The sequence below is a fragment of the Ursus arctos genome, unplaced genomic scaffold (assembly GCF_023065955.2).
Source record: "Ursus arctos isolate Adak ecotype North America unplaced genomic scaffold, UrsArc2.0 scaffold_23, whole genome shotgun sequence".
NCBI classification, from domain to species: Eukaryota; Metazoa; Chordata; class Mammalia; order Carnivora; family Ursidae; genus Ursus; species Ursus arctos.
This window is the reverse complement of record NW_026622908.1, coordinates 35,740,378-35,767,478: the sequence shown is the minus strand read 5'-3', so window position 1 is coordinate 35,767,478 and position 27,101 is coordinate 35,740,378. Positions and strand designations below refer to the sequence as shown.

Below are 27,101 nucleotides of genomic sequence, written 5' to 3'. Positions count from 1 at the left end.
GAAGGATCCCCTTTCTCTAACCCTCCTGGCCCTGAAATCCTGATGGTTCCAAGCCCTCCTCCCACTTTTGAGGTCCTGAGCCAACAAATCTTACAGAAGAAGATAAAATAATAGAATTTTTTAATAAATTTTTTTTTCCCCAAACAACTTCTGTTGATCTTCACCACACAGGGGCCACGGTGGAGAGGAAAGTTCTCTCCAGGCACCCTAAAAAGTGTCCCGGGTAGACTTAGGAGAAAAGTATTCCTCCAGTGTCAGGAGGGTGAGGGGGGCTAGGATAAGCAGGGGCCTAGGGTTAGCCTGGCCCCAACTGAGGCATCCCTCCAAAGGGCTCCTGGGTGGGGCTCCCTTCCCGGGAGCTTCCAAAGGCTCTGCTGGTGGAAGATGCTCTGCAGACAAAAGCCCCTCTCGAGTCCACGGTGGGCACTGGGAGAAGGGGTCAGCGGCTGCCTGGGGTGCCACACCCCAGCCTTGGGGCGGGAAAGAGTTAATGGCCGGAGTTGGGGAGAATAGGGCTGAGCCACCAGACAGTACCCCGTACTGAGCCAGCAGCCCAGGAGGCAGGGAGAGGCGGCCGCTCCGGTCCGTCCCTGGGGAGAGGAGAGGAAGGCCACAAAGGCCCGGGGGCGGGGTAGGGGGCGGGGCGAGCCGTGGCTGGGGGTGGGGGCGGGCGGGGGACACACTGGCCTCTTCAGTCTCAGCACCGCAGTCAGAGGTGGTGGGGCGCCAGGAGCAGGAGGCAAAGTAGAGGGGTGGGCAGCCCCGCCGAGAGCGCGGGGCCGCGGGAGTCCGGGGGCGCCTGGCAGGCCGCGCCCGGGCACGTCTGCTCCCCCCGCTGGTCCTCGCCCCCGTAGCCCCCCCAGTAGTCGTCCTCGGTGGGCGCGTCCCCGCCCTGGCGCCCCCGCGGGTCTTCGGCGGGCAGGTCTCGGTAGAGCGTGGAGGGGTCGGCGGGCGGCGCCCCGGCCTCGGCCACGCCGTACAGGTGGTTGGACGAGCTGTTGCCGCGCGCGCGGCTGCCGGGCCGCGTGGGCGTCGCGGGCGGGCACGCCTGGAAGTCGGAGTCGCGGAGGGCGCGCAGGTCGCGGCCTTGGCGCTCTGGGGGGGTCGCGCAGGTCACGTCGGAGCTGGACACGCGCGCGCGCTGGAACCAGGCCCAGAGCGGCCGCGCGCGGCAGTCGCACGCCCAGGGGTTGGCGTTGAGCCGCAGGAACTCGAGCGCGGGCAGGTCGGCCAGCGCCTCGCCGGGCAGCGAAGCCAGGCTGTTGTTGAACAGGTAGAGGATGGTGAGGCGGCTGAGGCCGCGGAAGGCCGCGCGGTGCACGCCCTGCAGCCGGTTCCCGTGCAGCAGCAGCCGGTCCAGGCTGCCCAGGCCGCGGAACACGTGCTCCGTGAGCAGCCGCAGGCGGTTCCCGTGCAGGAAGAGGTGACTCAGGTTGGCCAGGTCCGCGAACAGGTCATCCTGGGGTGGGGGCGGGGGTGGGAGAAGAAGAGAGTGGTCCTTAGAGGCAGGTGGGGAGGAGGGGAAAGAGGCGGAGCACCGAGGTAGAACGGAAAGGGTTTGACCTTTTGATTCGGAGAGTTCTGGGTTCGGATCCTACCTCCCCATACCTATTGAGAAGTAAATGCGGGGAAAACAATATAGTGGAGGCCAGTAGTTCTTAAACGTTAGAGCTTTGAATCCCCTGCGGAGCCGTGTGTGCTGTACCCCCCCCCCCCCCCCCCAGTTTCTGATTCAGCAGGTCTGGGGTGTGGCCGCAGCATCTGTTCCCAGATGGTGCTGATGCTGCTGGTCAGACGACCACACCTGGAGAATAAGAACCCCCGGTTTGCTTCGGCGTGCAGACTTCCCGACTTCCAGTCCTGGATCTGTCAGTGCTGACGGTGCCACTCTGGGCGAGTCTCAGTATCTCTGACTCAGTTTCTTCACCTGTAAGACGTGGAGATGAAATGAAGCAACATATATTCAGTTACTTAGAACAAGATCTCCGTGGTTGGCCACTGTGGGTAACTTGGCCGAGCCAGGAATCTCTCTAAGCCTGTTTCCTCGTCTATAAAATGGGGATGAGTGTACCTCCTTCTGCGTTGGTGCTGAGGATTAAGGAAGACGAGCCACACAAAGAGCAGATGGGTGAAGTGCTGGGCACAGTGCCTGGCACATTGGGATTCAGGCCAGTGAAGCCCACAGGCTCAGGACTGAGAGCCCGGGGCTTCAGATCCAGCTTGCCCTCTTCCCAGCTGCGTTATGGGGGGCAAATTATTCAGCCTCATCCAGTCTCAGTTCCTTCAGGACATGTAACTCAGAGAACAGCCCCCAGGGCGGGCTGAGGGTTAGGTGAGATCAGGCTGGAAGGATATGGCACCCGGTGGGCACATAGACCACCATCAATAAATAGTGGTTATTACGACAGTAGGGTCTCCGTTTCAGTTAGGTCCATCCCTATTCCTCTAACAGAGGAGCTTCCTGGGGCTCAAAAGTTCTGCTATTCCACTTCCATAGGGTAGTAAAAGGACCAGGTGTCAGCTCCATGCCCCAGAGGTAGCAGGGGAGGGAAAGGAAGCCTGCTGTCTGATTCCCTGCCTCACCGGCCCCCTTAGAGGGCTGTCCCGCCTGCCTGCCTGGGGCTGGGGAGTCCCAGAATCAGGCCTTGTTAGTGCTGGAAGGATCTTGAACGGTGATTCAGAATTCATGGGGGTGCAGGAATAGGTATAGGTTTGCTTCCGGGAGGGGGGGTAGCAGGCAGGGAGCTGGATTCTGCATTTTAACCAGCTCACCAGCTTGGTCGTAGTCAGCCAGACTTGGGAGTTAGTGCTTCCGGGTCCACTGGCCCAGCCACTTTTTATAGAGGAGAGCACTGAGACCCAGAGAGACCAAGGACTTGCCAGAGAGGGGCCCAGAACCCCAGGCCTGACATCACTGTGTCCAGCAGGCCCAGAAGGCCTGGTTCTCAGGGATGAGAGCATCCGATGTGCTGAAGCCCGCTCACCCCTGGGTCCTGTTTCCGGGCTGCTTCCCACCCTTTCCTGCCTGGGTGATGACCCCGCCCTTCCCACCAAGGAGCCCAGTCGCAGGCTCTCAGGTGGGGGGGAGGGCGTTGACTCCCAGCCCACACCCACAGCCTCCACCTTCCTGTGCTCCTGCGTTTTCTCGCCCCCTCCCATCTGCCTTCCGCCCTCTCTGCTACAGGAACTGAGCCTGCCAAGAACCCTCCTCTTGGCCACATTGAGATCCGTCCCCTCAACCTTCTTGGCTGTCTCTGACACCAGCGTTCTCTGCCCCCTGCTGCCACCACCCCATGCCCGGCTCAGTGGGTTCTCTGCACGCCTGGGGCCTCGGCCTGTCCCAGCTTGGCCTGGTGCCCTTGCCCTTCTCTTCCCAGCGCCCAGGGAGTGGGCTCTGAAACCCTTCCACTCAGATGCCTAGTTAGGGTTTCCCTTTTTTATGGAGTGTCAGCCATGGTGGGGCACACCCAGAGATTCCTGGTCAGGACCAATATGGGGTGGGGGTAGAAGCAGAGGTCATCGGCGCTCTGGGACTTCCAGAGGTCAGGAAGGGAAGACCAAAGGTTCAGACACCCCAGAAATTCAGGCGCCTTTGATCCACAGCCCCAGTTTGGGGGCCGCAGAATCCCTTGATCTCAACCTCTTCTTCTTCCCCCTTCTCCCTCTTGCAAATGTCCTGGCCCTCCCCTCGCTGAGACTGCTTCTGGGGGTCCATAGCCCTCCCTTCATCCAAGCTGTTGCCAAATCCCACGGCCACTTCCTGGGCTGCAGCTTTCAAATCCGGGCCTTCCTCTCTCCCCATTAAAACGTTCTCTGTGCATTAATAAGCTCTTGACTTTCACGGCCCTCGCCCTCCCCACCCCGTGCCCCCTCCCTCTGGGCTGAGAGTGGCTGCTAAAGTCATCCACTTCCATTTCGAAAACCACATTTCCCTCACCTCCCTGCAGGTCGGTTCACAGCTCTCTGCATCCATTTGGAATCTCAACGCAGCACCCCTGCCCCCACCCACCCCCACCCCCACCCCCCAGGCCCCTACAGCATCCAGCAGCCTGCTCTTCACTTTGCCTCCTTCCACCTTCCCAGATTCAGTCTCTGGCACTAGCCACTGGGCTGTGTGACCTTGGGCAGCTCCACAAACCTCTCTGAGCCTCAGGTTTCTTCCTCTATGAAACAGGGGACTTGAGAGAGTTGATCGTTAAGATCCAACCTCATCTGGTATTTATGAGTAAGTGAGTCCTGGAGTGTACCTCATTCATTCAGCAAAGCTGTACTGAGTGTCTGCTCCGTGCCAGGCACCCCCACTCACAGTGCTCACCAGTCTCTGCCAGGTGTCACCGTCATCGTCTGCGTCAGAGCCCGCACTGGGTGCCAAGCCCTGTGCTACCCAGATCCCATGTAGTAACTGAATCATCACAGCCCCACGAGGCGATAATATTATTACGTCCCTTCCGGAGAACAGGAGAGGGAGGCCCCCAGAAGGCAAGTGACTTGCCCAGGGTCCAACAGCTCTACGTGGTGGAACGTGGGCATGGACTCTGGAGTCAGGCCGACCGGGGGGCCCGTTCTAGGCTGCGCTCCTGAAGGGTTGGGTGACCTTGGATGATGCCTGGACTTCACCAAGGCTCAGTGTCCTCAGCTGTTCAATGGGGGAAATGATGCTTACTCTGCACCCCACGTTGTGCTGAGCCCTTTTCAAGTAGCATCGACTTTAATCCTCACAACAAGCCTCTGAGGCGCAGGTCATTTTGTCCGCTTTACAGATGGGTCCTTGGAGGCTCAGAGTGGTAAAGTAACTTGCCCAGAGCCACACAGCAAGCCAAAGGTGGGCCTGGGATTCACACCCAGGTCTGCCTGAGTGCGAAGACTGCCCTTACGTGCCATTCAGGCTGTCGTGATTAAAGGAGAGAACTGGTGTCTCTATCATCAATTCTACTCAAGTAGAAACCAAGCTCCGGGAGAGCAGGGCCACTGTTTTTGCTCACTCTTGAATCCCTGGCACCCAGAACACCGCCTGGCATGTAGTAGGTGCTCCGTAAATACCCACTGGTGAATGAACGCCCCCCCCCGTACGGTGCCTGGCCTGCAACAGACAGTCGGTGAGACACCCCGCCCCACCCCGCCTCCACCTTCACCTTCCTCTTCCTGAAAAGCTCTGGCCCTCGCCCCCTCCAAAGCTCCCCTCTCCGGGGAAGGCTCCGTCTTGGGTCACGCCTGCGTTCTGTGGCTCTCTCCTCCACCGATCGTTTCCTCACCTGCCTGTATCATCTCCTGGCCTGGTTCTGCCCCGAAGTCCCCAGGCAAAGGCTGGTTCCTTCTCCTCTACGAAGGGGCCAGGTGCGAAGGTGCTCCCTTTCCGCGATGCCCTGTGCCATTCACCCCAGGGGTGCAGGACAAGCACTTCCCATTTCAGAAGCCCTCCTCCCCCCAACCCCTGCATCCCCCAAGGCCACCCTTGCCCAGACCCTTCCTGAGCCCGGGCGCTGGCTGCTGTTCATGGCCTCAGAGGTGCTGGAGGGTCAGGTCATCGTGATATGATTTATTCTGCACTGAACTACGTGCTTTATATACACAAACTCATTGGCTTTTTATAGCCATTCTTTGTGGAAGGTCTTATTTTTATTTTTCCCATTTTAAAGATAAGGAAACTAGGGTTCAGAATGGGGAGGCAACTTGCCTCGAGTTAGGGTATGTTGGAAAACAGCAGAGCAGGGATTCAAACTCAGGCACTGTGGCCCCAGATTTGTCATTCTGAACAGCTCATATGTATCCATAAGGAGGTCAGGGTGTCAGTAGGAGTGGGTGTCCAAGTACTAGTAGGAATACGATAATGACATCGCCCATACGGAGGGTGGCCCTGGGCTAAATTTTAAACCCTATGGAGCTTCTTAGATAAATGTCAAGTACTACCATGATTGCCGTTTCATAGATGAGGAAATGAAGATCGAGAGGCTGAGTCATTTGTCCGAAGCCATACAGCACCCAGGATTTGAACCTCGGTCTGGCAGGCTCCAAAGAGTGTACTTTCAAAGACCAGCCCACACTGCTGTCCTTCCTGCCCCCTGACCCCAGACGGAGCCTGGTGCAGAGGTCTGAGGGACGGACATTCCCGAAATGTCATCAGACTCTGTAGGCTCCAGTACCATCCGCTCTTCCTGGTTGAGTGGCCCCAGGAACTTCCGTTCCGTGTCCCCACTGCCCCAACTGTCCCCTACTACCAGGCTGTTACGGAGGTGAGACACGCAAGCCCCCAGTCACGTGACAGTGGTTTAAGGGACATGATGTGTGGAGGCCTCCTATCTACAAAGGCTTTGGGGCTCCGGGCCTCCGCTTCCTAATCTGTAAGGAGACAACCTCCACCTGGGCAGTAGAAGTGAGATGAGGCGGCTGAGTATACTTCGTAAACCCCGGGGGTGCTAGGCAGATTTAGGAAGCAAAGGAAAGGGAGGGAGTATTCTGGGACCTGCTCGTGGCCTCGGTATCATCCATGAAGATGACCCAGATCTCCAGGATCCGGTCCAAGATGGGCCATTTCACCAAGGCCAATGTTAAATGAGGCTTGTTTCTCTTTTTTAAAATAGTATTTTAACAAGCATTTATATAGTGCTTACCGTATGCCAAGCACTATTCTAAGTGCTTTACAAATTATTCATGCACTGAACACTTATAAAATCCCTAGGAGATGGGGGGCTGTTGCTGCCCCCGTTTTGCAGATGGAAAGACTGTGGCTCGGGAAGGTTGAAATTTGTCGCATGCTTGTAAATGATACCAGAGTCGATGCCCGCATAGTTCTTAGCACAGTGCCAGACGCACAGTGTGTCTCCTAAGTGGTAGTGGGCGCTACGATTACCAGTATTTAGGCAGTAATAATGGCCATGACAGAATTTTCCAGCAGACTACACATTTTTCTTCTGGTCTCTGTCCCCCACTAGAATGCTGTCCCTGGAGGTAGGGAGCTTTGTCTGTTTCGTTCATTGCTGTCTCCTCAGCTCCTAGCACATAGTGGGTGCTCAATACATTTGTCAGGCTGTTACTGACTATGTCATCGTCACTGACCTGATGTGCAAATCAGCACATTGGTGAGACCACGCAGGCACCTGACCCAGGATGGGGAAGGGCAAGTGCCTTCCAGGCTCATGTGTGTGTGGGGGGGGATTTGGAGGTCCTTGCCCCCTTCCAGCCAGAGGCTGTGTAGCCCAGGGAGAAATATCTTCCAGAGTGGTTTGGAGCGTGTGTGATTGCTTCCTGGGGAAATAGAATGGGAGGATCTGGCTGTCAAACAGTCAGCATAACAACAACAATAAACAATATTTAGATCAATGACAATAACAATAAATAGCAATTACTGTTATTCCTTCCGTTTCCAGAGCATCCATTTTCCAGCTACTTAACCGCTCTTTACCCTTTTCTTTTCCTTCTTCCCTTGCACGGGGACGACAGGTTTGGGGGAATCTGGAAAGGATAGGCCTTCCCCTTGTCCCAGTACCCCATGAGCCAGAGAGAGGCGGAACCTTCCGTGGGGCATAATTACAGGGGCTCTGCTCTCTTGCTCCTCCTCCCGGTGATGTGGGAGGGTGTAGGGGTGGGTGACAAAAGCAGCCACTAAGGCCTTCAGGCTGGGTGCCTGGGGAAAGGCAGAGTCCCCCGAAGGCAAACAAGGGGGGAAAGGAGGGATCACAGAAAGAGACACGTACATACACCCAGACAGACACGGGGGAGTGTGTGGAGTGGGCGTGTGAAGGGAGACAGACAGAAGAGGCAGAAGAAGACAGATGGGGGAGGCAAGTTAGTGAGAGAGGTAGAGAGGGACAGAAAGGGATAGACAGACAGACAGACGGGCAGAGGGAGACAGATGGGGGGCTGGAGAGTTAGGGAGAGAGGCAGCGAGGGACCCAAACGGGCATAGACGGGAAGATAGAAGGGAAAAAGTAACGAAGAGCCCCTGGCGAGAGTGGGAGGGACAGAAACTTAGGGAAGGGGCAGAACGAGAGCCGCTTTGGCAGGAAGGGGGGGCCCCGGGGCAGAGGAGCGGTCGAGGGGAGAGCGGACCGGACCGGGGCTGTGTGCGCACGCGCGCTGGGCGGGGCGGGCTCACCTGGAGGTGCAGCAGGCTGTTCTCCTGGAGGTAGAGGTACTGCAGGCTGACCAGGCCGCGGAAGATGTTGCCGGGCAGGCTGCTGAGCTGGCAGCGGTACAGATGCAGCGACTGCAGCCGCTCCAGGCCCTGGAAGGTGTCGGGCTCCAGAGAGCGCAGGTGCCGGTTGTCGCCGAGGTCCAGCTCCTCCAGGGCCTGCAGGTGGCGGAAGGTGCCCGGGTAGATGGCGGAGAGGTTGTTGGAGAAGAGCCACAGGGTGAGCAGGTTGGGCCCGAAGGTCCCGGGCCGCAGCGTGCGGATGAGGTTGTTCTGCAGGAACAGTCGCTGCGTGCTGGGCGGCAGGGCCAGCGGCACGGAAGAGAAGTTGTTGGCCTGGCAGCTCACGGTGGGCGGGGATGAGTAGCAGGTGCAGAGCATGGGGCAGCTGGGGGCCGCTGGGGGCAGGGCCAGGAGCATCAGCAGGAGGCAGGCCGAGGCGGGACCTGGGCGAGAGGGAGGCCAGGCGGTTCTGGGGTGGGGGGTGGGGGGTGGGGGGCGGCCAGGCCTGCCAGCCAGGGGCCTGCCCCCCCACCGCCTAAGGGGAGCCCTTCTCGGGGAGGGCTTCTGGGTGCAACTGCAGGGTCGCAAGAAGCCCTGGCCGCGTCTGATTTTTGAGGCTCCTGGTGTTTTAAAAAAAATAAAGAAAAGCCAAGAGGACCCTGTGGAAAGCCAGGTTTAAAGTTGGTGGATGAATGGTGACCTTTTTCATTGGCTTTCACGTGGAAGGTTTGCCCATGTAACTGCCAGGGCTTCTCCAGCTCGGGAGGGTAGGCCTGATGGTTCCGGGTTGCACGGGGCAGTCCTGTGCCATGTCTTATTTAAGACGTTTAGCAGCATCCCTGTCCTCTGCCCACTAGGTGCCAGCAACACCTGCCCCCTGGTTACGATAACCAAAATGTCTCCAGACATTGCCAGATGTCCCCTGGGGGGGCGACTCGCCCCCATTTGAGAATGGCTGGAACTAAATTGAGAATCTTCGTGAATCTAAGGCCCGTGCAAAACGGCCCTCAGGCTGCCCCGGGGTCTGGCCTTGCCAAGCCCAGCAGTGCTTGCAGCCCCCTCCCTCACCTTCCAGCAGCTTCCACCTTGGAAGAACCAGGGCCTGTCCAAGCTGGAAGGGCCCTGAGGGACCAGGGCTCAGTGCAGTTCTAACTGGGGCCAGCAGCCACCTGCAACAGAATCAGCCAGGTGGTCCCGGAACGCAGGCAGAATCAGAATTCCTGGGGAGACAGCCTGGGCATCTGCGTTTTATAGCTCACACTCTCCCTATTCAGAATCACTTACAAATAATACATATATTTTTCAAGGTAACTTTTCAATGACGGAAATCGTTCAGGCCCCTTATGATACAGATGGAGAAGCAGGCCCAGGGAGGCCCAAGGGCCTGGGGCTAAGAGTTGTGTCTAGGCCCCTGAACCCCTGTGCTATAGTAGGGGTGCGGGACCCCCTCGTCCATCCCTGTCCCCTGGCCTTCTTGCCCTCACTGAAGCTGGTAAGCTTCTGGGCTGGATCTAGCTTGACCTCTGCCCTTTATCATGACTTCCAGACGAGTCCTGGGATTTTCTTCTGGCAAGTTTGCCTGGGGAAAGGGAAGCCTACCCCCCACAAACCGGGCAGGGATTCCCTGGGCACACATGGACTGAGAACCTTCTGCTTCAAGGAGTGTGTTAGGCCCATGAGGGCAGAGGGGAGGAAGACAGGAGCTCGGACCCAGGAGCTGAGATCTTGGGGCTCTGTGGGTTTCAGAGACCCCAGGGGAAGGACAGAGGGTCTGTGGCTCTAAGCGGTGCCTCGCACTCCAGAGGTTGCTGTGTGTGTGTGTGCGTGTGTGCGCGCGTGCACATAGACACACGCGTGTGCGACTGTAGGTACGGGTGTGAGCTGGCTGCTCCCTGCTTGTGTGGCTGAGGCTGGTGTGTGCACGTGGCACCAACAGGTTGGAGTGTGGCACGGACAGCACGGACGCTCTGCTGTGCCTCCTCCCCGGGTGTGTGTGGGGGACACCCCCCGCCTGATGTGTGTGGCGTTCCCGCTCCTCGGCTTCGGGGACCGGGCCCCTCCCGGTGCCGTGCGGCGCGAGCGTGTGCCGGCTGTCCTCCGCGTGTGTGTGAGTGCAGCCCCGTGCATGTGTAGGCTGGGTGTGATGTAATAACCCAGTGACACAGCGGCTGCTGTTCCGTTCCTTCACACCACCTCCGCGCTTCTTGGCCCTTCTCACCCCTCCCCCGTGCGGCGTTTCACGATTACTTTCTCCTCCCGAGTTTTTCAGAGCCACGTGGGGTGGAGGGGCATGTCTCTCACCCCTCATCTGAACCAGGCAGAGGTGGGGTGCGGGAGCGCAGCAGGGAACCCTGGTGGGTTTCGTGAGACCTCAGGTTTGGGACTTAGAACGGGAGATTTCAGAGCTGGGAAGGTCCTCCAGGTTCGTGTGGTTCAAGTTCTTGTTCTACGCAGGAGACACGGGGGCTCAGAGAGGGCAAGGAACTTGCCCAAGGTCACACAGCAAAGTGACTGACTGGGGAAGGACCAGAAAGGATTCTCCTGCTGCCTGGCCAGGACACTTGTCTTTCTAGCAGTCACCCTCTGAGCTTGACACCAGAGGAAGTCAAATCTTTTTCTGATCCTTAATCCCACCCCTGATCCACGAGCTTACCAGAGTGTGAGCTCTGAAGGCCAGCAGCCCTCCAGAGGATTACAGAGCTCTTCGCCCCAGCCTCTAGGGCTGACTGATACCCCAGAAGAGACAGAGGGAAGGATGTGTGATTCCAGAGCTCTCCAGATTCAGGGCCACTCCCTGGTCCCAGGGTCTCCTCCACTTTGGGGGCCAAGCGTGCAGGGGCTGACTTACAACTCCTTGGCTTCCTGCTTGTCCACATCAGGGGGCTCCTCTCCTTTCTCCCCACGCCCCCTCTGGCCAGTCCCCACATCTACCCTCATCATGGCCCACCGCCCCAAGTCGGAGCTGGTGTTCCCTGCAGGCTCTTTGAGGAGGGGCCCTGAGCAGGGGGCCCCTCCATGACAGCTGCTGCGTAACAGTGACTCTGTTGCCATTTCTGGCCCTCTCCGCCGTGCAAAGCAGCTGTAACCCAAGGAGCCTCATCCATAATTCAGGCTGCGGCTCTCACTGGAGGCGAGGAGGAGGGGAAGGTGGGGGGCTCTGGGTTTCTCTGCCCCCAGGCCTGGCTGGAGAGCTGCTGGGCAGAGGCAGTGGGGGCTGGTGAGCCATGCCATGCCGCTCTCTCCCTCCTCCGCCCTCAGTCCCTGCCCAGCGCGTGCCCTTTTCCTCCCCCACCCCCTGCTTCCCACGGCTCCTCACCATCACTCCTTCCTCCAGGCCTTGTCTTTTCTCCCTCCCTGAGGACCACACGTCCACTCCCAATCCCCATCTTGTGACTCCCTGGCAAAGACTAGGACAAGATGCAAAGTGTCAGAGCTGGAAGGGGGGGGGTACATCAGTGGCCATCAAGAGCAAACCCTCCTTATTTCACAGGCAGAACCACTGAAGGCTGGGGAGGGAAAGGGTCAGTTTCGGAGGGAGCAGCTCAGGCGTCCTGACCCGGATCTCTGACAGTCTGCCTTCAATGTCTTTCTTGAAGCCTTCCTTTTGCCCCTCACTCCTTATACAGGCTGATGAGAGCCTCAGGAGGTGACAGCCCCCCCACCGTCTTGGCTCCCCCATCCTCTCTCTTTCTTCATCTTCCTGTTTTCTGAAGTCAGCAGGTGATGGCTAGAGCCGCAGGGGCACGCAGGGGTGCGCAGGGGCGCGCGGAGCTGGGATGGGCAGAAGCCGTCTGTTATTAAGCACCTACTGTGCCCCAGACACGGCATTACTACACATCTTTGTGCATAGAGTACAACATAATGTAACCCTGGGGATTAATATTATTGCCCCCAGTCTGCAGCCAAGGGGAGGGAGGCTCAGGCATGGAGAGTTCTTCAGGTCATGCGGCTAGTGTAAGGTGGAACCCAGACCTGGCGAGTCCGTGTCAGAAGAGACTCTGACCTTTCTTTGGGAGACCTCACATCATCCACAGAAACCACACCTGAGTGGGACAGTCACTGCCCTTGAGGGAAAGGGAGGCAGAAAGCACACCCAGGTGCACGGGGCTGGGCCAGCCATGATGCTGTTTGGGGTGAGAGCAAAGAAGGGACCCAGGCTCTCTGCAACTTTCCTCTTCTGGGCTCCAGCTTGCGGCTGCTCTAAGGGATGGCCCACTTGGGAGTCAAAAAGGAATGACCAGTGTTCAGGAGATGTGGCTAGGATTGACCTACGGAGCGAGTGGAGAGAGGCCAGAGCATGGTATCGATTCTGGAAGGCTGAGGTGCCCAGAGCCAGAAAGTATCCATTCACCAAGGGACCATTGTCAAGGACTCTGGACTATCACCCTGGAGTCCCAAGGCTCAGAAGCAAGGTTCTCACCCCAGGAGCCACCTTTTAGTCCAGAGACTCTGGTGAAAGAAGGAGCTTGGGGAGGAGGCAGATGGACTCCGGTTGGAGGGCAGGTGCCAGGGTGCTAACCCACCGGGCAGAGGGGCCCCTGGAAAAGGTGCTTCCTGAAAGGGGAGTCAAGGGCTCTGCCTCTGAAGGAAGGACACAGGGTCCCAGAGGAGCAGCGATGGCCCCACACCCAAAAGGCTGGGGAAGGGCTAAGGCCTGGCAGGCAGATGCTGAGGGGGAAGGGGCTGAGGAGGTGGGAGAGCGGAGCAGAATGGAGGTGGTGGCGATGCCAGTGACGCAGGGGCCTGGGGAAGCACTGATGCGGGTGACGGAGCTTTAGAGCTGCTGCAAACAGCTTCTCACTCTGCCAGAATGTAACACCCCAAAATAAACAGCCACCGTGGTGGGGTGGCAGGATCCGACGACGGGGCCTGGAGATATAAATGGCAGCATGCAGCCAACCAGGGTGCCCAGCCATGGAGGCTGCCACCCCACTGGAATGTCCTCACCCTTTTCCCCTCACAGCTGCCCCCAAGGCCCAGAGCTTAGAGCCCCCCAGGCTGGCCCAGAGACCACTCCCTGAGAGAAGGGATGTGACAGGCAGGCGCTTTGGGAATGGTGGACTTCCCACGTGGAAGTGGTTACCAGAAGCCTCTTTGTCTCATGCCTGGGCAGCCCCCCCTGGTCCCTCTCTCTCCCATCTTGTCTTATTCCTCCTCCTCTTCCTTCCTGCCCAGCTTCCATCCCCATCCCCATCAGCCCCCAGCCTTCCCTCTATGGTTCCCTGTCCCCAACCATAGCGCTCATCCTTGACCCTCCTTTCTGGCTCCTGATACCCCATTTTGATCCACCATCCCCGTCCGTCCCTCTCTGGTTTTTAGGCTTCCCATCTTCCCACTCCCCTTCCCTTCCCAGTCCCCAGGGTCCCAGCCCTCCTCTTTCCCATTACCCACCCTGCCTTCTGGATTCTGGGTTCCTCATCCTCGCCTTCTCTCCACCCCTCTCTGAATTTGGTCTCCCTTCTCCTTTTCCCTTCCTCCGTCCTCACCTGGGTCCCATTTCCCTCCGTGCTTTTCCCGTCTAACCTTTATTCCTCCTGTCTCTCTCCCTCCCCTAACCACTTTCTCCATCATCGACTGCTTCTCGCTCTCCCCCTCTCTCTGACCCCTTCCCCACCCCACCCCCAATCTCTGGTCCACACCCTAGTCTGTCACTCAGTCCGTGGAACTATCCCCCTTTCTAGCGCCCTCCATCTGTCTTACTAGGCAGGGCCGTTTGGATTTCCCTCTGAGCCTCCTATCCTCCCAGACAGCCCCCTACCCACACCCCCTGTCTTCCCAGCACTGGAAAGTGCTGAGGCACGGGGCACGAGGAGTTGCTGAGTCGGCGCTTCCCCAGCCGGCCAGAGTCCTCAGCGTCCCCCGGAGCAGGTGGGGCCCGGGCCGGGTCCGCCTGCCCCAGCGTCCCCCCCTCGGTCACGAGCTATCCGCACCTCCCAGCAGGCTCCGAGCCGGGTGCGCTCCTCCAGCCGGCAACCCTGGGCGCGGGGGCGGGGCCCCGGGCTAAGCTCTCCCCGCTCCCCAGGCAACCCCCCACCCCCACAGCGGCCCCACCCTCACGCCCTGGGGGAGGGGGCACCCGGCTCCCCTCCCCTGGTTGCCTTCCGCCAGCCGGCGGTCTGGGGTCCCTACCTTGCAGCAGGCGCCCGAGCCCGGGCAGCATCTTGTCTCGCCGCTCGGGGGAGGGGGCGGCAGGGGGAGGGCGCTCCCTCTCTCTCCCTGAGCCCGCCGGACGGACGGCGGGGACTCCGCGGGGCTCCCCGGGCTGTGTGGCCCGGCCGCGGCGCTCTACCCTGCGCCCCCCGGGCTGCGGGCCTCGGGAGGAGCCATCGGCCCCGACGGGACGGGGCGGGGCGCGACGGGGCTGGGAGGGCTGGAGCTGGCCGTCGACGCCCGGTGTCGGCGCCCCCCAGCAGCTGAGGCAGCGCGCGAGTCCGTCAGTCCGTCGGTCCGTGCGCCCCGGCTGCTCGCCGAGGGAGAGTGGGGACAGCGAGGATGCTCTTCCCAACCACCCCCACTCCTTCCCGCACTCGCTGGCTCCTCCCTCGCTTCCTAGCTAGCCGACTTAACCCTCTCCTGGCCACTAGGAGGCGGGAGCGGCTCTCTAGCCCCCTCCATCCCGGCCCCCTCCCCTCCTTGGGGAACCCGGAGGACGGTGTTCGATCGCCTTCGCGGAGCCGCGCTTCAAGAGAAATCCTTCCCTGGAGGGGGGGGGGGCGGTGTAGTAGTGTGAGGGAGTCCCGTGGACTTGGCCAGTTCCCCCTCCCAACTTTCCCGGAGGAGATGGGCTCCCGGGTCACCTCCCCCTCCTGCCGCGTCCCCGGCGCCAATGTCCAGGCCTCCACCGTTTCTCGCCCCTAGATTTCACCTTCCCTTCCGTTCCCAGACCCCAAGCCCAGAGTGCGCGCGACTATAAGAATAGCATATGCAAGAGTTTTCGTGTGCAAGATTGAGTGCCTATGAGCGTGCACGCGCGCACAAGGACACTTGTGCAGGTGTGACTCTAGAGTGCTTGCGCGCGACCTTTTAAACCGGCCGCGGAAGGGGGAGGGCACCTGAGTGTGCGAATGGGTAAGCCGCCGAGTGCCCACCGCCGTGCGTGTCTGCACTGGTGGGAAACGTGAGGTGTTCGAGAGTTCGGGGCCAGTGAGCTTGGGATGGGTGGCAAGGGGATATGTGCCTGGGTGTGTGTGTGCCCCTTAATGCATTGGTGAGCGGGTGCAAGTTTGGGTGCGCGCGCGAGTGTAGTTTTATGTGTGTATGTGATGTGTCCTAAAGGGAATATCTCATCTCCCGCGTGGGAACGAGACCATTGATTTCACTCGAGCTGCTTCTTCCTTTAAAAGAGGGGTGCATTCTGATCTCGTCGGGGTCCCTCCCGCCTCTCGCGGCCGCGTTCGAGGCGGTACCATCCGATCCGTGACCTAAGCGTCTCTTTACAAAGGCGGCGGTGACGATGACCCTGGCCGAGACCCAGCCCAGGGCGCCCAGCATCCGACCCTCCGGAGCCGCCGCGGCTCCGGAGAGGCGCGGCGCTCTGGGGGAAGGCGCTTCGGGGACGGTGGCCTTGCGGCGCCCGCAGGGCTGGAGCTGCGGGAGCGGCTCGTGCAGCCCAGGCCAGGGCCATCTGCGCGCAGCCTCACCCGAGGAAGCGCGACAGCCCCGGGCGGCCGCTCCCGGGAGCACAGAAAAGGAACCCCTGGCCCCGCTGCCTCGCTCTCTGGCTCCTCCTCCCCTGTCGGTGCTAGAGTCCAACATAGCACCGGGCATACACTCGGCGCTATATAAATGCCGGTTTCTTTTTCCCATTCATTCTCTGCTCCACCCATAGTCTCTCATTCTTCCCTGGCTCTCATCCGATTTCTCTCACTTTCTTCCCCCACCCTTATTCATATTTTGTAGTCTCTGTCTCTCTGTTCCACCCCTCCATTCTTCCCCCCCTCCCCTCCTTCCTCTCTCCTCTCCCTGTCATTTCCTATCTTGATGCATCTGTCTCTATCACTATCTCTGTCTCTCTCACTCTCTCCTTGTCCCCCGTCGCCTCCGTTCTGTCCTGTGGCTCCCTGCCTCTCAGACTCGACATCTCTGTGTCTCTTGTCTCTTTCCTGGTCTCCCCCCCCCCCCCCCCCATTTCATTGGCAGGCTCTGGGCCTTCTTGCACCTGGGACGCTCGGGCGCCCCCTGCTGGTTTGTCGTCTGCCCTTCCTGGGCTCCGTCCTCACCTAGTGTCCTCTCCTGCGCCTCTCCTGTTCTGGAGAGGTAGGAGCGGAAAGCCGCGTCTCTGGGCTCCTGTCCCCCTCCCATCTCTAGAAGGCAGGAATAGGCCCCAGCGTTTCCTGGGACCCACCCTGCCGAGGCCCCGCGCCTGGGAGGAGGGCCTGGAGGGGGCGGCGGGGAGGGAGTGTTGGGGGTAGCAGGGTGGGATTTGGCGTCCTTCCCCGGAATGAGCCGCGGCACAATCTGTCGCTGGGTTTGTTTGCCGAGCTGCCTCCGGAGCGCAGTGGGGCTGGCTCCCGGGGAGCGAAATATCACAAGATGCGGAGACAGACGCTGAGGGGCGGGTGGGCGGCGGGCTGACTCAGGTGTGCTGTCATCGGCTCCCTGGGCCCGCGATCTGAGAGGGGTGGAGGGGACCCCGGGTCTCCTACACAGGCCAGCTCCCGAAGCTGGGACGGGATCCCCCGTCCGGGGGTGACATGCAAGGAAGGGATGTCCCTGCCAATAATCCTTGGCCTTGGGAGCCCCCGGGGGGACACTTCCAAATTGAGTGTACCCCAGAGGGTCACAGACCCCTCTGCTCCTATCCATTGTACAGGCGTGCATGCGGTTTCCTGTAATTATCTGCTGACTCACCACTTTGCCCTACTAGACTGACAGCTTTTTGAGGGCAGGAAACTCCTCTCATCCATCTTTGTGTCCCCAGCAAATGCTCAATGAACCCTTTTGGGTGGATGGATGGATGGGGGGGGGGGTTGCTTTACAGGAAACACCACAATGCATTTGGTCTTCCCTGTAAAGCATTCTGACCCCTGGTTCCTCCTCTCCCTATCCACACCTGCATCCCACCCCCTCCCTCTTCCAGACCGGCAGGGGATTGGAAGCAGTTTTCCCTCGGGTCTGAAGACCAGCATTCTCTAGGTGACCCTAAGTGAGTTGTTCCCTGTTCTGATGCTTCTGGCTTTTCATCTGTACAGTGGGAACACACTCATAAGGCTTCAGCAAATCGCCAGCCACTCCAGATATGAGAACATGCTTAGTAAAATGAAGTTCTGACTGGTGTCTGCGGTGGTAACAATTGTCCTTACTGTTTTGGTGGTAATTTTAAGATCTTGACCCCAGGAGAATCAGACACCATGTGTGAACACGAGTTTTGCTTCTGCAGTGAGGTGTTTTGACATCTGAGGGAGTAAGCTGATAGCAAGATGTAACGGATGGCTGTGTCATGGGGCATCTGGGTCTATTCCTGCCTGGCTGGACACTCGGCCAGTCTCTGGGGCTACGGGGTCCTCAGGACTTGCCACAGAGCTGGCCTGCCCTCTTGTGGCGATCGGCGGATCTGCAGCCCCAAGGGAAGCCAAGGGTCTTCGGAAATGGGCTGACGGGATGGATGGATTTTCCTTGAGAAGGGGGAGGATCCGTCGTGTGGAAAACCGTGGGCTTTGGAAAGAAGGTCATGTAGAAGAGACAGGATATTGGCACAAATCAGGCGAGGCTTGACTTCCTCTATGAGTTCCCACTTATTAACAGAGCTCCTACTCTCACGGTGACCCCCCTGGCTCTGCTTTCCTCTGGGAGACCCCATCCAGTGAGGCCACAGGGTTTCCCTGACTCTTTTTGACACCTGTTTGGCAACGTCATCGTGTAGGACCCTTGGCGGCAGGTGACGTGAGGCTGGCCCAGTGGTCAAGGGCGCGGGCTTCAGAAGGTTCCTGCCCTGGCTCTGCCGCTCACCCAGCTCGCTCCGTGACCTCGGGTGAGGTGTTTACCTGTTCTAAGCCCCAGGTTTCTCATCCAGAAAACGGGAGGCGGGCAGTACTAGTTCCCAGCTCACGGGGTGTCTGAGGATCAAAGGAGATAAAACGAGAAAGAACCTAACAGAGTACCTTGACCCTGTGTTCAGCAAGCCCGAATACTGTTACTATTAATTTTCTCTTTCAGCCTAACAGCGGCCTGCAGAGACAGATGTCGCAGTCTAGTGGAGAGAGCAAAGTGAGGACCTGAGGTCTCATCTGCACTGAGAAGCGCAGCCGGGTCTGGGACTCAGTTTGTAGTTGTAACCTCCTATCCCGTGTGTGTGTCTGGTCTCCACATTCTGCCTCCCCTTGGCACAGACCAGGGCTGCCCGGGGCGACGAACGCAGTCCAGGCCTGAACTAGAAATCCACTTCTACCCTGAGCCTGCCTCCAAACGGCTGCTGTGTAACTGGGGACAGACCTCTCTCCCCCCTGGGCGTCAGGCTTCCATTACAGGAAGGAGCAGCTGGGACTGCAGGCTCTTTCTGGAAGGTCCTGCAGAGTTGTGCCTTTGTGACATTCTCCTTTCTCTGTGGTGGCTCTGGAGTCAGCAGCTACTGAAATGCATCCCTCAGCCAGATTCCTTTCCATGCTGCCCCCCCTTCCCAGCTCTGGGGGTGTGATGAGTGATGAGGGCGCCAGGGGCAGGTCAGAACTTCTAGGGACTTCCTGAGCCCCCTGAGCCTTTCAGTGTGTACTGGCGGGAGGAGGGGTGGGGGAGAAAGGCTGCACTTTTCACCCAGAACCCTCCCACATTGAATTCTAAGTCCTACTCTGCCCCGCTAATGGGGGCAGCGGACAGGGCTGCTTTCCAAAATAGGGAAGAAAACAGAAACCCAAGTAGTTTAAAGGGCAAGGGTGTTAGGACTTGTTTTCTCCTTCCCTGCTTGGTTTCTAGGGTCTCTGCCCATTGGTTTTATTTATAAGAGTTACTGGCGTTTGTGAACTACTTCGTGTCATGAACTTACGTGTATTGGCTCATTTAACATTCCGAGCGGCTCTATGGGGGAGGGCCTATTCATATCCCCGTTTTACAGATGGAGATTACTCAGAGAGGTAATATTACTCTTAGATCCTTCTTGCCCTGGGTCCCATGCTTTAGAGGGTTTTTGGGGAAAAAAATAGAGTGGTTTTTGTTCGTGTCCTCCACCAATCACCGGCCCCCTGGGAGCCGGCCTTCCCCTTCTAGACCACACTGTGGGTACCCAGAGTTCTGGAATCTTTTCTCAAATGGCCCACGTCTACTGCCAGGGCCTCTCGGGGCACCTTCTCCCATCTACCTTTTTGCCAGTGTGGCACTCCTAAATGAAGGGTGTCTGAGGGGGATGTTTGTGGGGGTGGTTAGCGCTTGGACATGTGGGTAGGATATCCCCACGTAGGATACACATGAGGCCCCTTGTTTGGGAGGGAGCTGTGTTCAGGAAGATAAGAGGAGGTGGCTATGTTTCTGTATAGAACTCCACGCAGTTAGATCATTCTAAATTTGAACCTAGTTTTTCCAATGTCAGGGTCCTTTGAAGGAAGCAAAGGAACAGTGCTGCTGGTGGTAAGAGGCTAGGGGTACCTTGTGGGCAGGGGTTGCCTGGCAGGGACCGGTGGGGTGAGGAGGAACCTCCCAGCTTATGGTACCTCTGCTTCCATCTAACATTGCAGACATCAGGGGCAGCCATGTTGAGAGGTCATGTGACTTCATCAAAGTTGACATGACTAGGAAGTTGTAGCACCAAGCTCTGAATCCAGGTCTGTGTGACTCTTTCCTTGTTTCACGAAGCTCCATGCCAGTCTTGACCAACAGTCAGAATTTGGGCTCCCTGAAGGCCTGTTGGTTAGAAACTTGGGTCCCCTTGTGTCTGCTGGAGTTCCCTTCCTGGTGACAGGAGCGTCCCTTCCTCCCTAGACAGTGAGCTTGCAGAGCGCAGGGTCCATGTCTTCTTTGACTTTATTTCATGCACCTGGCACAGCCTTGGCTCAGAGTAGGCACTTGGCAAACAGTGCTGACCTACGGGACCCGTGGTCTTACAAATAGCCAAGGTGCCAGGTGCTGCTGGTCCCGCTAACGTCCAGGAGAGGGGGCGGGTCTGGGATGGAGAGCGGGCTTTGGGAAGTATTGGGAAGCCCCACTGCTATTAGATGAGTGGCCTTAGACTCTATTAGTCTGAGAATCCATAATTTGGGTTGAAAGACTCTTATGATGCCCCCTTCCCTGTTGCACCAATTCTCCAACCCCTCCCCTACCTCCAGGAGACACCAGAGGAGAAAGGTGCTTATGGTGTCACTTCCCTGTGTGACTCTCTGTGGGCAACACTTTTCTCATTTATCTCGTGAACAGACAGGACAGAACAGTTCCCTTCCCCTTAAATTCTGTGGGCTGAAACCCCCGAATTTGCAAGAGAGAGTGCATGTGTGTGAAGGGCATTGTGGGAGGCAGGGCAGAGAACCATGAGTTCTAGTCCGGGGGCGTGGACCCGTCCTGCCTATTCCCACCCCCACGGCCCAGTTCGGGCTCCTGTTATGGGGTCGAGCACAGCAGCCTACGGACAGATTTCTCTGTCTCTCGGCCCCTGACCTCAGTTCATCTCAATGTTAATCCCCCCAGGTGTCGTTTTGATCCTGTGACCTGCTGCTCGGAAGCCTCCGATGGCCAAATCTGGCCAGCAAAGGATTCATGTCTATGAACCCTGAAGCACTCCAATGAATAGGAAAAGCCCGAAGACTTCAACAGACAAACAGGTGAAGGGTGTGGACAGCTACTGCACCCGAGAGGATAAGCAGAGTAAACAAATACTTGGAAAAATAGTTCAACCTATTCCTGGTCAAAGAGATGGAAATGCAGGCAGTCTCAGGCTAGCGTTTCATACTTATTCAATTAGCAGAATTCATAAACACCGTCACCCAGTGCTGGCAAGTTTGGATGAAGTCTGTGTTCCTACGTCTCCGGAAGCAGTATGCAAAACCCTGCAAACCAATCTAGCACAATGTAACAAGAGCCTCAAAAATATTATTACCTCTCGACCCGTTAATCTCACTTCTGGGAATTGATCTTAAGAGCATCATTCAATAGATGAAGAAAGCTCCTGGCATGCCGCTGGCCTTGTCCTCCCACATTCTTCCAGGCAGGGAGATGGTTAAGAAAACCATGGCTCATCCAGTCAATGCGATATTATGCAGCCACAAAAATGATAATTATAGAGAATATGCAGAAGCATGGAAAATGTTTATAACATCATGTTTGTTGAGAAAAAACAGGATACGAAATTTGCATGAACACTGTGATTGCAACTATGAACAGTAAGTATTCATGTTGACAAAGTCTGGGAGAGAATATGCAGAAATGAAAATTATTTAAGGTTGGGGGATGAGTGGTTTTCCCTTTTGTTTGAGCATCTTCTTTGTGAATGTGGCCGAAATATTATTTTCACAACAGGATGAATTCTATAAAAACAAAACCTCTATTATTGCTTATAAAAGAAAGTCAAAACTCTTTAGCCTACATTCACTCTAATAATTAGAATGATCACTTTTATTAGGTGTTTAATAAGTACAGTGACCCCCATTTATTAGGTCTTTACTACATTCCAGGCAGCGAGGTGAGTCACCCACGCAATTTCACTAAATCTTCGCTACAGCCCTGTGGGTAAAAACTAACATCCCCATTCTACAGATTAGGAATCAGACATCCAGGGGGGTTACCCCACATGGCTATAGGGGAAATAGCAGAGCGGGGCTGGAACTGCTGGCTGGCTGCTTCCAGAACATGTGCTAAATCCCATAACTGGCTTTGTGTGTCAGTGTTTCAAGAACTTTAGTCATTAATGTATCACCATGATGATTTGGGGGCTAACAGTGGCTCACACATCATGTACTGTGATTTACTTAATCTTTAAATTTAAATCAACTCACTTTTTAAACATTTGAACGCCTACTCTAGCATTATCCTAAGTAAGAGTCCCCTTGGAATCATCTGTTAAATGTGTTGGTTATATTTTTCAGTGTACAATAAAATAAAAAAGAATTAATAGTATAAAAATCCCCTGAAGATCATCTTGCACACCCTTTAGGAGAAACTGAATTATCTTATGCCACAGTCTAACTCGACCTCCCGGTCCGTTTTTCTTCCTCCACCCAACCTGCCCTATCGGCTGCCACCATTCCTGAGGTTTGAATCGGTCCCAGCCAGATGGCTTCTCGGGTCTCCCCTGATTCCTCTCAGCCTGGTGCCTTGAGACCAACCCTGTGTCCCCTCCCTGCTCCTGTGTTCTGTGTTTCTCCAGGGCTTGCCCGAGCCGAATCCAGATCAAAGCACTTAATGGACAAACAAGACACTCAGATTCAGAAAGCTGCCTACTACAACCATTAATTCTCATTTATTAAGCTCCCACTGTGTGCCAGGCACTATACAGGACGGTTTATGTATACGTGATCTCTATTAGCTCCCCCCCCCCATCTTGGGGTCAAAGTATATACATTAACCAATTTTTTTTTCTTTAAGATTTTATTTATTTATTTGACAGAGAGAGACACAGCCAGCGAGAGAGGGAACACAAGCTGCGGGAGTGGGAGAGGAAGAAGCAGGCTCCTAGCGGAGGAGCCTGATGTGGGGCTCGATCTCAGGGCCCTGGGATCAGGCCCTGAGCCGAAGGCAGACGCTTAATGACTGCGCCACCCAGGTGCCCCCCATTAACCAGTTCTTTTCATTCTATTGTGGTAAGGGCATTGAACATGAGCCTTACCTTCTTAGATTTCTAAGGGCATAGTGAGTGTTATTATCTACAGGCACTGTGTCACACAGCGGATCTCCAGAACTGATTTACCTTGCATACCTGACACTTTATCATTGACTCTTTAAAAAAAAAAAGTTTTTATTTATTTATTTGACAGAGAGAGCACAAGCAAGCAGAGCGTCAGGCAGAAGAAGCAGACTCCCCGCTGAGCACAGAGCCCAAAGTGGGACTTGATCCCAGGACCCCGAGATCATGACCTGAGCTGAAGGCAGATTCCCAACCAACTAAGCCACCCAGGCGCCCCTATTATTGACTCTTTATAATGATCCTGTGACACACATATGATTTTTAATCTATTTTATTTTAATTTTTTTAGGAGAGAGTGCGCAAGCTAGGGCAGAGGGAAAGGGAGAGAGAATCTTAAGCAGGCTCCATGCCCAGTGCAGAGCCCCATGAGGGGCTCAACCTCATGACCCTGAGATCATGACCTGAGTTGAAATCAAGAGTTGGACACTTAACCAGCTGAGCCACCCAGGTGCCCCTGATTTTTAATTTCGACTTTATATGTTGGCAAACTGTGGTCCATGGGTTAAAGCATTTACTTGAAGCACATAGCAGGTAAGTAATAGAGCATAGACTCAAGTCTTGTATTGTTTGACCCCAAAGTCCTTCCTCTTACCACTCTGGTCCTCAATCTTATTAATGATGAGGGTAATACGACAGGTCAATGCTCCCTCCTCTATGCCCTCCAAAGTGGGCCTATGAATTTCTTGCCTCTCCAAGCTGGGAACAAGAGGCATTCATTCATCATGGGAGGGAGTGTTGATTGGTCTGACCGTTTTGCAAGGCAATTTGACAGCAGCTATTAAATTGAAAATGAATATGCTTGTTGACCCCAAAATTTACTTTTTTTTTTTAAGAGAGAGAGAACAGAAGCAGGGAGGGGCAGAGGGAGAAAGAGAGCGAGAATCCCAAGCAGGCTCCACAGTCAGCACAGGGCCCGACTAGAGGTTCAATCGCATGACCCTGAGATCATGATCTGAGCCTAAATCAAGATGCTTAACTGACTGCGCCACCCAGGTGGTCCCCAAAGTTTACGTTTTAGGAAATTGTCCTTTGGTAACTCTTCAAATGTGCACGAAGACATCTGCAGATTAATAGCCAATGCAGCCTTGTTTGTGGTAAATATCATCAGTAGGGGATTGGCTACATACATTTTGAAGATTTTATTTATTTTATTTTATTTGAGAGAGAGAGAGAGAACTTGAGTAGTGGGAGGAGCATCGGGGAAGGGAGAGGGAGGGGGAATCTCAAGCGGACTCCACGCTGAGCCTGATGTGGGGCTTGATCTCACAACCCTGAGGTCAAGAATCCCAAGCTCCACTGACTGAGCCACCCAGGCGCCCCTAGCTACATACATTTCAGTGCAGCCATATGCAGTCATCAAAAAGAATGAAGGGGTACCTGGCTGGCTCAGCCAGTGGAGCTTGGGATTCTTGACCTCAGGGTTGTGAGTTCAAGCCCCACATTGGGTGTGGAGCCTACTTAAAAAAAGAATGAAGGAAGTTTCTATGTTCTTATTCGGAACAATAACTTAGTAAAGATACTAAGTTACAGCAAGGCAAGGGGCAGAACAATGCAAGGGTCTATTACCACTGTGTCAAACCCTGTGGGATGAAATGTAGCTAATTATACCCACAGAGGTGCAGGCAGAAGCTACCCCTGGAAGGACAGAAACAAAACCGGTAACAGAAGCCGCCCAGAATTTTGTATCAGGAAGACTCTGCTGGATGTGAGAGGGAAGGGCTGGTTTTGCAACAGCGTCCAGCCAGAGGACCGTCCTGGCGTCTCAGGGTCATGGGAGGGGTCTGTGAATAATAGAGACGTGAATAATAGAGATGTCCCCACCTACGTGCCCACCGCAGCCAGCGTGGCCCAGATCGTGGCAGACTTACTTTCTACTACGTAACCTTTTGTGCTCCTTGTTTCTTAAAACCGTGGGCCATCTATTACCTCTTTAATAATTTAGAATTTAAAATTAAAAAAAGAGGAATTTCCTGCCTCAGGCAGGACCCACCTAAGAAATGAGATGAGGCCAGGCTGCTGGCCGTGGGAGCGCCAGCCTTTGTGGGCTGGAGCCGGGGGAGCTGAGACGCCAGGACCTGTGGCCTCTTCTGCAGCCCATGCAGGACCTCAGGACCCACTCTAAACCTCCCTTTGGGGGAGGATTTTTATCGTCTCCCTTCTGTGACCGGCAGCTGGTCACGGTTTCAGAGGCAGGTTTTTGGACAAGATGTATTTCAACAGCCACACTCAGCTCGGGGTCCTTCACTTCTGTAGGGCGGGATGTCCTTATTTCTAAGATGGGGATAATACGGACTTCACAGGGTGGTTGCGAGGGTCAAGGAGCCGATGCTGGGTGGTACACAGCGGACACGACCCTGGGGAGACTCCTGCATGACCTTGGTGAAAAGGGACAAGGTGCCTGCTGAGGGGTCCAGGCGAAGGGCCTGTACTGAGTTTTTGGAAAACTCAACCCGGACTGGCTTGAGTGAAACTCCTTATCCATCACCAGGAGAAAGCAGACGTTCCCCAGTCGTGGGATAAACGTCCTTCCCTTCTCTCTGGGGTATCTTTGGTCAACCCCCTCTTGAGACCGTTAATTGTCACCTGTTTGACTGAAGGCGGGATCCCGAGTCAGTCTCTGGCAAGGAGCGTGATCCCACCTCCACTATCTTGGGCTCACCAGGGCGGCCCTTCCGGGGAGAGCGGACCCTGAGTCACATGATTGCTGAGCAGTGGGAGGGGGAAGACATTTGGGGGGAGGGGTCAACCACAACAACCGCCACAGTCCCCTAGGGCCAGACAACAGTGTCTTGTCTGGACATTGAACATAGCTAAACAGAGACTGTCTTATCCGTTCACCCATCTATTCTCCTGTTCAGTAATTTCTCGAAAGAGTACTGGGTGCCAAGCACGGGCCAGGGCTGGAGATGGGGCAGTGACCGGCAGCCCTCTGCCAAGCCCTTGCTTCCTCTAAGGCTCTGTGGTGCCCTCCTTCTCAGTGAGCCCCCCCTGCTTAATCCCGCACCTTCTGCTCCCACCTGCCACCCCCACGTCCACTCCACTTTTTTTTCCCGCAGTATTCCTAACTTGCCAACATGTTATGTAAGTTATCTATTTATTAGGTTTATTTTATTTTTTTTAAGATTTTATTTATCTATTTGAGAGCGAGGAGGGAGAGAGAGAGAATAAGTGGGAGAGGGGGAGGGGCTGAGCAGGGAGCCTGGCACAGGGACTCGATCCCAGGACCCCGGGATCATGACCTGAGTTGAAGGCAGAGACTTAATGGACTGAGCCCCCCAGGCGCCCCTGGGTTTATTGTTTATTGGCTGTCTCTTCTTACTAGAATGTGAACTGCATGAGAACAGGGAGCTTTGTCTCTGTGGTCACTGGTGTATCTGTGGCCCCTGGCACCCAGCAGTCGCTCGGTAAATGGCTGTTGAACAACTACAGCGCCCCCCCCCCCCCCCCCAGTGTGTGCTGGTGACTGTGTACGCCCTTGAGCGGTAGGGGGAGAACTCCGAGATCAAGTCATCCCCAACACAAATAGGTAGTTAGGAGCCAGGATCAGGTCTATGAAAGAACCAGCCACAGTGCGTCCATCCTGGGGCTTGGGAAGTCATACGGAGCCATGCTCTGAGGGATGAGTAGGAGTCAGCTAGCGATAAGGCAGGGAGGGGACAGAGCAAGGGGCTTCCTGCGGGAGCCTGGTGGCACAGAGGGCCCCATGAGGAGGAGCCAGGCCCAGGAGCCGTGGGGCCTGTTTGGGATTCAAGATCACTCGAATAAATGGAGAGTGACAGGTCCTCCCAGTGAGGCTAGGGCAGCCAGCCTGATGGGGAGCAAGGTAGTGGCCTTCCTGGCTCTCCCCCTGCCTCGTTCCCACCCAGAGGCCCTACCTGCCCTGTCGATGGCACAGGGCACAGGGGACAGCGCTATGCAGACTCAGAGCAAAGGGTTCCGAATCGCCGCTGTTCCGGGAGAAAGCTCAGTGCAATTTCATTCCTCTTTTCTTGTTGAGGAAGGGGCTCAGAGGAGGAGGCCCTTAGAGTCATATGGGGAGAGAGTGTCACAGCTGGAGGGAGGCTCGTGGAAGAGGGGCGGCCACCAATGGCTTGGGCAGAGATCACAAGGACCTTTGACTTCTAGGCCTCAACCCTTCCCAAATGCACCCCT

General features: G+C 56.2%; 1 protein-coding gene across 1 annotated transcript; it reads right to left on the bottom strand.

Moving 5' to 3' along the window:
* Nucleotides 1-709: 709 nt before the first annotated feature.
* On the bottom strand, nt 710-14,291 carry RTN4RL2 (reticulon 4 receptor like 2). The gene is made up of 3 exons (XM_026486967.3): nt 14,261-14,291; nt 8,093-8,574; nt 710-1,459 (listed from the first exon to the last, which is right to left on the bottom strand). The coding sequence occupies exons 1-3, from the start codon at nt 14,289-14,291 to the stop codon at nt 710-712; spliced, it is 1,263 nt and encodes a 420-aa protein (XP_026342752.1).
* Nucleotides 14,292-27,101: the final 12,810 nt, after the last annotated feature.

Excerpts from the sequence above, each read along its gene's own strand:
- RTN4RL2 (XM_026486967.3), bottom strand. The coding sequence starts at position 14,291 with ATGCTGCCCGGGCTCGGGCGCCTGCTGCAAG. Across the intron at positions 8,575-14,260 it reads GCTCGGGCGCCTGCTGCAAG|GTCCCGCCTCGGCCTGCCTC; the intron begins GTAGGGACCCCA and ends CCTCTCGCCCAG. Across the intron at positions 1,460-8,092 it reads ACAGCCTGCTGCACCTCCAG|GATGACCTGTTCGCGGACCT; the intron begins GTGAGCCCGCCC and ends CCCCCACCCCAG.